We start from the raw sequence: 12,154 nt of genomic DNA on the forward strand, positions 1-12,154 counted from the left end.
TGAGAGGATCACTTGAGCTGGGGAGATCATGAGTGCAGTAAGCTGAGACCACACAACTGCACTCCAGCCTAGGCAACAGACTAAGATCCTGTCTCCAAAACAACACAACAGAAGCAAGGCTGAGGTCACCATCCACTAGGTGCATGTATCCCCTCACTTGAAAGGTTCAAAGGTCTCCTTCGAACTTACAAAGAGCTCTTACCTTTGACTCCTGAGAAGTATCTGTCTTCTGAAAGGAAGTATAAAGATCCAGTGTTTTTAATGAGCAAAAGGCCACATAACTTTCTACCCCCTGCCAATCAATGCCCTTGAATAATGATTCTTAAATATATGCAATTTTTAATCTTGGAAAATAACACAACTTTACTAAGAACGCATAACTGACATTCCCCTAGGGAGAACAGGTCAGAAGCATAATTAAATGAATACAATTTATGATCATGTATGTATGGCGTAAGTATATGAAAACCATGTACTCAAAAATACTGGATGTTGGCTGAGCATGGTGGCTCACACCTGTAAATCCCAGCAGTCTGGGAGGCCAAGGCGGGTGGATCACCTGAGGCCAGGAGTTTGAGACCAGCCTGGCCAACACGGTGAAACTCCATCTCTACTAAAATTACAAAAATTAGCCAGGCGTGGTGGCGCATGCCTGTAATCCCAACTACTTGGGAAGCTGAGGCGGGAAAATCACTTGAACCTGGGAGGCAGAGGTTGCAGTAAACCGAGATGGCACTCCAACCTGGGCAACAAAAGTGAAACTCTGTCTCAAAAAATGTGTGTGTGTGTGTATATATATATGTGTATATATATACACACACAATGTTAAATACATTAAAATAGTGGCTATTCAGTGAATATATAAATATGGTTTATTTTTATTCTCATATTTGAAATCCATACAAAGGCACATAATGTTAACTTACAAGCATATAAAATTAGGCCAGGCATGGTGGCTCAACGCCTATAATCCCAGCATTTTGGGAGACCAAGGCAGGTGGATTATTTGAGGTCCGGAGTTCAAGACCAGCCTGACCAACATGGTGAACTCCATCTCTACTAAAATACAAAAATCAGATAGGCATGGTGGCATGCGCCTGTAATCTAAGCTACTTGGGAGGCTAAGGCAGGATAATCGCTTGCACCCAGGAGGCGGAGGTTGCAGTGAGCTGAGATTGTGCCATTGCAGTCCAGCCAGGGTGACAGAGTGAGACTTCCTCTCCAAAAAATTAAATAAACAAATTGTATCTTCTTTTTTTCTTTCTTTTTTGAGATGGCGTCTCACTCTGTCACCCAGGCTGGAGTGCAGTGGTGCGATCTGGTTCACTGCAAGCTCTGCCCCCTGGGTTCATGCCATTCTCCTGCCTCAGCCTCCTGAGTAGCTGGGACTACAGGCAACCGCTAGCACGGCCGGCTAATTTTTTTGTATTTTTAGTAGAGACGGGGTTTCACCATGTTTGCCAGGATGGTCTCGATCTCCTGACCTCGTGATCCGCCTGCCTCGGCCTCCCAAAGTGCTGGGATTACAGGCATGAGCCACCACACCCGGCCTCAAAAATTAGTATTTTCATGAGGAATTTCTGAAAATAAGAATAACACCTAGGGCTGGGTGCAGTAGCTCACATCTGTAATCCCAGCACTTTGGGAGAGCAAGGTAGGTAGACCACCTGAGGTCAGGAGTTTGAGACCAGCTTTGCTAACAGGGCAAAACTCCATCTCTACTAAAAATACAAAAATTAGCTGGGCGTGGTGGCACATGCCTGTAGTACCCGCTACTTGGGAGGCTGAAGCAGGAGAACTGCTTGAACCCAGGAGGTGGAGGCTGCAGTAAGCTGAGATCCCTTTTTTAAAAAAAAAAAAAAAATAGAAAGAAAATGAGCTTTAGCTTTTCTGTCATTTCCTAGTTTTTTACTTTTTTGCTTATAAAATAGGCTTTCATTTTGCTGACCTAGAAACCCTAGTTCCTTACTGTAAGATTAATCAAAAACACAATGGAAAATACAAATTTTATAGGTAGGGGTATCCCTTACCACTTGCTGGTACTTGTTTACATTTTCTTGAAGTGTGTTAAGCAGAAAACTAAAGATCCTTTCCATGTTCTGGGTTAATGTTTGCTGGATGTCCCTTCTTCTTTGAGGGGGAAGTGTCTGAAAAGTCACTACATCCTCTGCCAGTCGCAAAAGGATAAACATCACCAATTCGGTCTGTGTTTCCTACACCAACAGAAATAAGCTAGTTAAAAATTAAAATATCTTTTCATTTTATGTATATCCAAAGGCTATTTTCTGTTGCCAAAAAAAACCCATAAACAAAATCAAACAACCCTGAAGTTTGTTCCAAGGAAAAGTATACCAAACTGATATAGCTGTGTTTCATACCCCTTGTTTGGAAAGAATGTCCAATTCTATTAGCATGTCAGGCCAATGCTGTGGCCACTCTCGCTTGATCATTTCTACTACAATTCGAGATAGAGCATCTTTAATATGGTTCTCTTCTTCCAAAATGTTCAACGTTCCCTGAAAAAGAACAAGAGATATTAAGAGATATGAAAGACGGGATTCCAGAATCCACAAAAAGGCCGGGCTGTAGAGTTGTACAAAATTTATCAGCAGGCCTACTTTTAAACCAAACAGAACAAATGAACCTGTTCTTCATGCCTGAGTCACTTGTCCTGCATTCTCGCTAATCATTCTTCCACTTAAAGGTTAAGTGAGGGTTGCATCACCTAATAAAAAGGCTGCCATATAGAGAGCTACGATGACATCATTATTCTTTACAAAATGAAAAGATTCTCATATTGACTGTTTCAGTTTGCAGAAGGCCAGGGAGGAAGAGTATAGAAATAAGGAGTATAGTGAGTAGCTGGTAAAATGGAAGGGTATGAAGGAGCAAATATATATTTTACCAATAGTTCTAATACTAGAAGACGTAGAAGTATTAGAAGATACAGATTCCATCTTTCATGTCTTTTATTTAAAAAAAAAACAAGAAAGAAAAAAGGCTACAATTTTGAACATGTTTAAAGTCATATATTCTGTTTTGTGTTTAAAGAGACAGTCATCCAGTCATCACACCTGTAATCTCAGTATTTTGGAAAGCTAAGGTGGGAGGATTGCTTGAGGCCAGGGGTTTGAGACCAGACTAGCTTGGGAAACATAGTGAGACCCTGTCTCTTTAAAGACAAAAACAAAATTAGCTGGGCATGGTACTACATGCCTATAATCCCAGCTACTTGGTAGACTAAAGCGAGAAGATCACTTGAGCCCAGGAGTTCAACGCTGTAGTGAGCTATGGTCACGCTAATGCAATCTAGCCTGAGCAACAGAGACCCTGTCTCAAAAAAAAAAAAGAAAAAAAGAAAAAAAAGAAAAAGTCATATTCTAATACTTGAAGCAAACTCATCCCACATACTTAAAATTCTGCATCTTTTTCATCACTAGTATCACACAGCAGTTGTTCGGAATAAAAGAAAATAGACAGTGTTTCAATCTGATTTAGATCTAAGAATCTTACTGATTTGTTGAAAATATTTAATCCTCTCTGCCCTGTCTTTATAATTTAAAAAATAGAAGTCAATACATAAGAGTGATTAATCAAACCTAGTAAGAGACATATACTGAATTATGCTGTTTTTTTTTTTTTTTTTTTTTTGAGATAGAGTCTTGCTCTGTTGCACAGGTTGGAGTGCCATGGCACCATCGCAGCTCACTACAGCCTGGACCTCCTGGGCTCGGGCAATCCTCCCACCTCAGCCTCCTGAGTAGCTGGGACCACAGGCATGCGCCACCACGCTCAGCTAATTTTTGTAATTTTTGGTAGAGATGGGGTCTCACTGCATTGCCCAAGCTGCTCTCGAATTCTTAGACGCAGGTGATCCTCCTACCTCGGCTTCCCAAAGTGCTGGAATTACAGTTGTGAGTCACTGTGCCTGGCCTGAATTATGATTTCTTGTGCTGTCTGACCTATTTAGAACCAGTGAATTTTTACACAAACTCTCTATTGAAGAAGTCACGCTTTGCCTAAACTACCTTGGAAACATGTCTCCCAACCACCCGTTCCTTACATTTGCAATCAGCTCCATGACACTGTTCTTCAGATAGACCTTCTCCAATCGAGACATGCCGTTCCACCGAAACCTGGCCACCAAAATGCATAAAGTCAATAGAACCACTTTAGAAGTCTTGCCTTTACAAGAGAATAGCACTGATTTCTACATTTGATTCCACTGGAGATTTCATTAAGAAATTATACTTTTGATTTTGTAGCCATCAACAAATGGACAAAAATGATCTACATTTAACCAAAACATTAACAGAAAAATTCTTGGGAAAAGGTTTTATATATGCAGTGGTCCATTAGCTGGAATCTGCACAAGATTTGTACCACACATCAGTTTATCCTCATGATTTTATTGATGGGCCAAAATTGAATATACATCTAGGTCAACTCCAACAACGTACTCCAACAAGTGCAAGCAATGTACTTGCTTTTCAGAAAATGCAATTTTGACATCACTCATTTTCTGTGCTGGCTTACAAAATAATTCCGGAAAAACTATGGCTAAGTCTTGAAGGCTACCTCTTCTGCCAGGTGTTGAGGGTAGGACAATCAAGTTAGGAGGGGTTTTCAGTTATTCTCATATAATCCTACTTTGGATGTACTACCCAGAGAAAGCACACAAACTCAGAAAGAGAGAGAGAAAAAAGAAAGCCCCAGTGCCTAATGAGAGATTTACTGACCTATACATTGCATTACTCTAAAAAGGCTTCAAGGGCTACTGGCACATAGTCAGAGCTCAGTAAGTATTGGCTAAATGGCAAGTAATAATTGTTGAATGGGTAATATGTACCACACACTTTACATGGATGAAGAAACTAAAGAAAAGAAAGGTTAAATGTTGAGTGAGAGCTCCTGTGAGGTCCTGATAACATCTAGGGGATCATTCCTTTCTTCTTGGAGACTGCTCTTCTCTACTCACCTAAACAGCATCTCTATAGGTTATATAAGATATAAAAATATGTTCTCTCAGACTTCAGTGGTAATGTCCAAGAGCTCCTTACTTGACAACGTGTTCCAGGATCTGAAGGCCAAAATGTCTGACGATGGCAATCTGTGTTTTCTCAGCCAACCTCAAGCCACAGGGGACACAGATAGGACACTTTTCTTTAAATTCTTCACAAAACTGAAAGAAGAAAAGTTAGTGTTTCCTTTGGAGGGCTGAGAGAATAGGGACTAAAGAATTTCATCTTAAGAAACTCCAACCAGGGCCACACCTGTCCCAGCACTCTGGGAGGCCAAGATGGGTGGACAACTTGAGTCTAGGAGTTTGAGACTAGCCTAGGCAACATGGTGAAACCCCATCTCTACTATATATATATATATATTTTTTTTGAGACGGAGTCTCACTCTGCCCCCCAGGCTGGAGTGCAATAGCATGATCTTGGCTCACTGCAACCTCTGCCCCCAGGTTCAAGCAATTCTCCTGCCTCAGCCTCCCAAAGTGCTGGGATTACAGGTGTGAGCCACTATGCCCAGCCTAAAAATATTTTTAAAAATTAGTCGGGCATGGTGGCAGGCGCCTATAGTCCCAGCTATACTCAGGAGGCTGAAGTAGTGGGAGAATCACCTGAGCTCAGGAAGTCAAGGCTGGAGTGAGCCAAGATTTCGCCACTGCACGCCACCCTGGACAACCAGAGTGAGACCCTAACTCAAAAGGAAATTCCAACCTAAGCTATAGGTTTAAGTTGCAAAACCTAGATCAATATTATATGGATCTCCAAGCACAGTTGTTTTTAAAATACATATTTAATATACAAATATAAATAAAAAATACATAAAATGTTATATATATACAACATTTCCTCCAAGTGGTGTCCACTCTATTTTATGTATATATATCATGTATATATTATCAGTAAAGAATTGATCAACATTTCTTCCAGTGTGATGGTTCCAGATTTTTTCCATGGTGTGGCCAACAGTAGCCCTATTAGTGTTGGGAAAAAATGGACCCAAAGGAATAAGAAATTTTTTGTTAGAGACATGCACCGATGTACATAGGGGTGAAATAACAATTTCTAGGGTTTCTTTTAAAAACCTTCAAGGCAGGGAGAAAGGACAGGCGGTGGAAAAAGCAAATGTGGTAAAATCTTTAATTGCTGAATTTAAGTGACAGGAACATGCATAATTACTGTCGTATTCTCCCCACTTTTGTGTCTACTTTAAATATTAATAATAAAAACCAAACTAATAGAAGCCAACTGTTTCTGACTCCAAACCCTGTGGCATACATACATACACGTATTGTAACATTTCCTCCAAGTGGTGGTCACTCTCTTTTTTGAAGTTAACATCACTTTAAAAATGTACAGCACAAGTATTTTCTCCTAAATGGCCATTTCTCACAGCCCACACACGTTGTTTTGTGGGTAAGTAAGCTTGAATTGTATTAGTACCCTCAAACTGCAACATACGTCAGTCCCAAGAGCAGAGCATTCGGGTCTCAAGCAAACTACTTTCAGGAAACCAAAGTGCCCTTGTTAAAATGCAAAGTAAGTGGTAGAAATTATCTTTGCGCAAAATAGCCTAAAAATATCACATTCAAAAACATGGGAGAAGTAGGGGTGCGAGAATTTCCTCAGAAAATGTCCAAGACACAAACGAAAGTTAGCTAGAGATGTTAAAGAATATAAACATAAGGGTACTAGAGGGGCTGGAGCTCGGTCAGTTCGGGTCAGAGGAGTGAGCCAGCAAGAAAACGTTTAGTGCAAGGGAGACCATAAAGAATGAAGCTGGTGTTGGGGGCGGGATCTACACGTGCGCCTCGGTAAGGCGAGGGGATATAGGGTTTGGGGAACGAAAATGGGCGAGGGTCGTGTTGCGAACAAGAGTGCAAAGAGAGGACAGGGGGAGGAGAGGGCTGTGGGAAGCAGCGGCGAGATGAGAAGCAGCTAGGGACCGGAGTGTCCCAGGCAAAGGACAGGAACGGCGAGTAGAGAAGGCGGGGGTTTGGGAGAGGCGCGGAGGGCCGCGAAGGGAAGGTCCTGAAGAGTTGGAAAAGGAGGTCCAGGGGCCGCGTGGGCGGGAGACTACCCCAGTTACAGGCGGCACCGGAGCTGCTGGGGCTGGGAGAGGGTGTCGGGATCGCCCCAGGACGCCAGGACCCCAGCTACCTTGAGGGCTTCCAGCCGGTACCGCTGGGTGGAGTTGGGGTCCATCATGACCGTCACCGCTTTCACCAGCTGCTCGCACAGCGCGTTTACTTGATCCATCGCCATGCCTAGCGCCACGCCTAGCGCCACGCGCCGAGAGCGCACACCACTGCAGTCCCGGGACCACGAGGCACGACAGCTCCCTCGGCGAGACCACCCGTTGGTACCGGGCCGCTGCTGGCAAGCGGGGGTGGGAAGCTGGAGGAGGAGCGTGAGCACCAGCTCGCGCTGGGAAGAAGCCGGCGCTGCGCACGCGCCCGGCCCGCCACTGCGCACGCGCCCACGGAAGTGGCGGCTCCCGGGTGAAGGTTGAGCCTGGATGGGCGGGGCGGGAAGCGGAAGGGCCGCGGTGCGCAGCCGCGTCAACGGCCCTTCATAGCGCGCGCGCTGACTGACCTCAGTCTGGGAGCCTCGTAACTGGGCGTGACGCTCTCGGCTTTTTGCTGCTGGGGGCGGTTGCCGGGGCAAGATCCTTTACGACCCCTTCTCGGTTTCTCCGTCGTCACAGCGAATAAATCTCGCTCGAAACTCACTGGCCTGCTCCCAGAAAGGCGAAAAGATATTCAAGAGCCCTTCCGTTTTCCTTCCAGTGGACCCCGAGCCCAGCATTTGCGGCACCCGCTGCTGGCAGTTTTGCCAGGTGTTTGTTACCTTGGTAAGAAAATTTAGAACCATTCGCTGTCAATGTGTTCAGACTTTCTATGTTGCCTTGGCTATTGGTTTTATAATGTAGCAGTGACTGGGCCAACGTTACGTGAAATATAAATCATGCTAACAGAGATAAGGCCCTGGTACTGTCCTCTAAGATTTTTCTTGTAGAAAAAAGTATGTTTTTCTCTGTAGTTCTTAAACGTCTGTCTTGGAATTATTTTCCTGAATGTATTATTACCTGGTGGGCACTAAACTTGTTTTGTGCGGATTGGGGTAACTCGAGATGTTAAAGGGAATAATTGCAATTAGTGAAGGTTTGTGCAGTTTTGATAGTTGGCCAAGTGCTATATATGTAAGATTTCAAAGTAGTGTAATCCTTATCCAAAAGCATGGCTTGGGCAGAAAGTCTGCTTCGTTTTCCATCTTTATAAAGCTCTTGGCCGGTCGCGGTGGCTCACGCCTGTAATCCCAGCACTTTGGGAGGCCGAGGCGGGCAGATCACCGAGGTCAGGGTTCGAGACCAGCCTGGAGTTTCGCCAACATGATGAAACGCCATCTCTACTAAAAATACAAAAATTATTTTTGCATTTTTAGTATTTTTATACAGGCGTGGCGTCGCGCGCCTGTAATCCCAGCTACTCGGGAGGTTGAGATGGGAGAATCGCTTGAACCCGGGAGGCAGAGGTTTCAGTGAGACGAGATGGAGCCATTGCACTCCAGCCCGGGCGACAGAGCGAAACTCCGTCTCAAAAATAAATAAATAAAGCTCTTGCTTTCTCGAGTAAATACATAAACGGAAAACCTCAAAAACCTTATTATCTGTTAAAGTCTGCATGTCTGTTTTTGTGATTGTGTGCTTAGTAAATGGTTTGCTGAACTTAAATCACCGCTTCCTATTCCTGCTCCACTTCTGGTGTTTGGACCTAATATGGTGCTTAGCCTGTGTTTTTTTTGTGACAATACTATTCGTTGGCTCAATCTGTTCCAGTACTACAGAAAAACCTCTTCAAAGTAAAGGGATTTCTGGCATGTTATGGTTTTAACTGGTAAATGTTTAAAGTATCACATTCTGCCTGTTTTAGGCGAGTGGTCGATTGGAATTTATAAGGAATTAATGCTTTGACTACTGTGATTTTAATTATTTTTCTTTCCACTCACCCTCCTGCTTTGCAGTTGTAAGACTTTTTTTCAAGGTAGTTGTTAGTTTTTGAAATGCTTTTTTTAGAATACAGTTGGGTGCTCACTCAACTGTATAACCTGTGTTTCTCATATTTAAATCATGGATTGCTGGTGTTTCGATTGTCTTATGTAGATCTTGGCTCCCAAACTGCTGCATATTGGAATTACCTGGAGAGCTTTTAAAAATCCCCGTCCGGGCACGGTGGCTCACGCCAGTAATCCCAGCACTTTGGGGGGCAGAGGCGGGCGGATCACTAGGTGAGGAGATAGAGACCATCCTGATCGAGACCATTTCACCTAACATGGTGAAACCCTGTCTCTACTAAAAATACAAAAAATTAGCCGGGCGTGATGGCACGCGCATGTAGTCCCCGCTACTGGGGAGGCTGAGGCAGAGGAATCGCTTGAATCTGGGAGGTGGAGGTTGCGGTGAGCTGAGATCTCACCACTGCACTCCAGCCTGGGTGACAGACCGAGACTATGTCTAGGAAAAAAACAAAACAAAACAAAAATCCCCATGCCGGGCTGAGCGCGGTGGCTCATGCCTGTAATCCCAGCACTTTGGGAGGCCGAGGTGGGTGGATCTTCTGAGGTCAGGAGTTCGAGACCAGCCTGGCCAACATTGTGAAACCCGGTCTCTACTCAAAATACAAAAATTAGCTGGGTGTGGTGGCATGCGCCTGTAGTCTCAGCTGCTTGGGAGACTGAGGCATGAGAATCACTTGAACCCAGGAGATGGAGGTTGCAGTGAGCCGAGACTGTGCCATTGCACTCCCACCTGTGCAACAAGAGCAAAACTCTATCTCAAAAACAACAACAAAAGAAAAAAAGAAAAAAACCCATGCCCAGGTCATACCCATACCGATTAAGTTAGTATATACAGTTGTGGAAGTCAAATATCAATAGTATTTAAAGCAGCCTGACCAACATGGCAAAACCCCTTCTTTACTAAAAATACAAAAAGGCTGGGCGGGGTGGTACGCACATGTGTAATCCCAGCTACTCGGGAGGCGGGAGGCTGAGGCAGGAGAATGGCCTGAACCCGGGAGGTGGAGATTGCAGTGAACTGAGATTGTACCACTGCACACCAGCCTGGGCAACAGAGCGAGACTCTGTCTCAAAAAAAAAAAAAAAAAAAAAAAAGGTAAAAGTTCCCAGGTAATTTTAATGTATAGCAAATTTTGGGAGCCACTGCTTTGTATTTCTTCTTCCAGATTACTAAAAATGTTAAATAATAGTTGGCATCCACTCTCAAGCATGTAAGGTTTGTTCTTCCAAGCTACCATTTGTACCTTTTTGTATGTTTATCTGTTAGATTGAGTTTTCTTTTATGTTTAAGAAATTTACATTAATAGGTAGAAAAATCACAGAATGCTACAAAGTAATTGTTACAGGCAAGAGCCACTGATGGGTGCTTAGTGATTGAAAGATTGAAGAGAAACAGAATGTTTGCTGTCTGAAAGTATCTTTGATATTTTTAAGTTACAAAAGGAAAATAGCAACTTTATAATGACAAATGTGGCAAAAAACATTTCACTGATCATGGTTGAATAGGTAATAAGATATATTGACAGCATGTATTCCCCCCCATCACTGCCATTATATTCTTGCCAAAAATGCATAATCTTAATCATGAGAAAACATCAGACAAACCCAAATTAAGAGGCATTCTCAAAATAACTGTCCAGGCCGGGTGAGGTGGCTTACGCCTGTAATCCTAACACTTTGGGAGGCCGAGGTGGGCGGATCACGAGATCAGGAGATTGAGACCATGTTGGCTAAGATGGTGAAACCCTGTCTCTACTAAAAATACAAAAAAAAAAAAAAAAATTAACTGGCCGTGGTGGCAGACGCCTGTGGTCCCAGCTACTGGGGAGACTGAGGTAGGAGAATGGCATGAACCCGGGAGGCAGAGCTTGCAGTGAGCCAAGATCGCTCCACTGCATTCCAGCCTGGGTGACAGAATGAGACTCCGTCTAAACAAACAAACAAACAAACAAAAACCAACTGAGCAATACTCTTTAAAAGTGTCATGGTTGGCCGGGCCGGGTGCGGTGGCTCACTCCTATAATCCCAGCACTTTGGGAGGCCGAGGCAGGCGGATCACCTGAGGTCAGGAGTTCGAGACCAGCCTCGCCAACATGGTGAAAACCCGTCTCTACTAAAAATACAAAAATTAGCTGGGCAAGGTGGCAGGCGCCTGTAATCCCAGCTACTCAGGAGTCTGAGGCGGAAGAGTCGCTTGAGCCCAGGAGGCGAAGGTTGTGGTGAGCTGAGATCGCACCATTGCACTCCAGCCTGGGGGACAAGAGCGAGACTTTGTCTCAAAAAAAAAAAAAAAAAAAAAGTCTCATGGTCATAAAAACCAAGGAACAACCGAGGAAATGCCACAGATTGGGGGGAGTAAAGTATGTAGTTAATAATATACCAACGTTCATTTTTAAATTTTGATAATTACGTTAAGTAAGATGTTAACATCAGGAAACTGGGAGTAGGAGAACTCGACCAGTTTTGCAATTTTCTGTAAGTCTAAAAGTATTTCAGAGTAAAAGGTTGACATTTTTCGTGAATGCTATGATGTTATATATTATTTTCTCTTTCTCTTTTCCCTGAATTTATACTTGAGGTTTGTCTATCAGCTAGATTCAGTATTGGTTCTCTTACCCTGGTGATGTGCATTTTAATTTCCATTTCCCCATGACTAATGATGGTGAGCCTATTTTTATGTGCCAACTGGCTATTTTTGTATTTTGTGGTCAGTTCTTTTAAGGATAAGTGTTTTTAAAGCTTTTAATACCTATTGTTTTCATAAAATTGTACTAATTTATTCTTATGCCAGCAGTACAGGTTGAGTATCTGTGATACTATGATATATGTATATTAGTTTTTGTCCATGGTTCCTAGCTCATAACTCCCCTAGCTTTCGTTATAATGTTGGAACTCTTGAAGCAAGCCTCAGAAAACAGAATCTCTCTCTGACTTTCACCTGCCCAAAGCAGGACTCTCATCTTCCCCTGCCTTTCTGATTATGGGTCATAAGACTTTCATTTCAGAAGAGGTCCTACCCCATACCCTGGAGGAAGGAATGCTACCCAGAGAGGCCAGGAAGAATC

The 12,154-nt window shown here is 43.4% G+C and overlaps 2 protein-coding genes across 6 annotated transcripts in view; one reads left to right on the forward strand and one right to left on the reverse strand.

Moving 5' to 3' along the window:
* The window catches only part of XPO5 (exportin 5), a 53,390-nt gene extending 45,905 nt beyond the window's left edge, over positions 1-7,485 (reverse strand). The window contains exons 1-6 of one of the 2 annotated variants that reach the window (XM_007972445.3): positions 7,173-7,484; positions 5,061-5,182; positions 4,064-4,136; positions 2,379-2,516; positions 2,031-2,213; positions 203-229 (exon numbers count right to left, since the gene is read on the reverse strand). In XM_007972445.3, the coding sequence (XP_007970636.1) occupies positions 203-229; positions 2,031-2,213; positions 2,379-2,516; positions 4,064-4,136; positions 5,061-5,182; positions 7,173-7,277 (648 nt within the window). In that variant the 5' untranslated portion in view covers positions 7,278-7,484. Of the gene's footprint in view, positions 1-202; positions 230-2,030; positions 2,214-2,378; positions 2,517-4,063; positions 4,137-5,060; positions 5,183-7,172 lie in introns of both variants that reach the window. The other variant, XM_073006015.1, reaches the window with a different exon arrangement.
* An 84-nt stretch (positions 7,486-7,569) lies between these two features.
* Positions 7,570-12,154, forward strand: part of POLH (DNA polymerase eta) — a 42,939-nt gene continuing 38,354 nt past the window's right edge. For 2 of the 4 annotated variants that reach the window (XM_007972446.3, XM_007972447.3), the window contains exon 1: positions 7,570-7,866. The gene's annotated coding sequence lies outside the window, so the exon portion shown is untranslated. The remainder of the gene's footprint in view (positions 7,867-12,154) is intronic. The other 2 variants (XM_038006120.2, XM_038006119.2) reach the window with 2 other exon arrangements.

Source organism: Chlorocebus sabaeus, chromosome 17 (genome assembly GCF_047675955.1).
Source record: "Chlorocebus sabaeus isolate Y175 chromosome 17, mChlSab1.0.hap1, whole genome shotgun sequence".
Taxonomy (NCBI): Eukaryota; Metazoa; Chordata; class Mammalia; order Primates; family Cercopithecidae; genus Chlorocebus; species Chlorocebus sabaeus.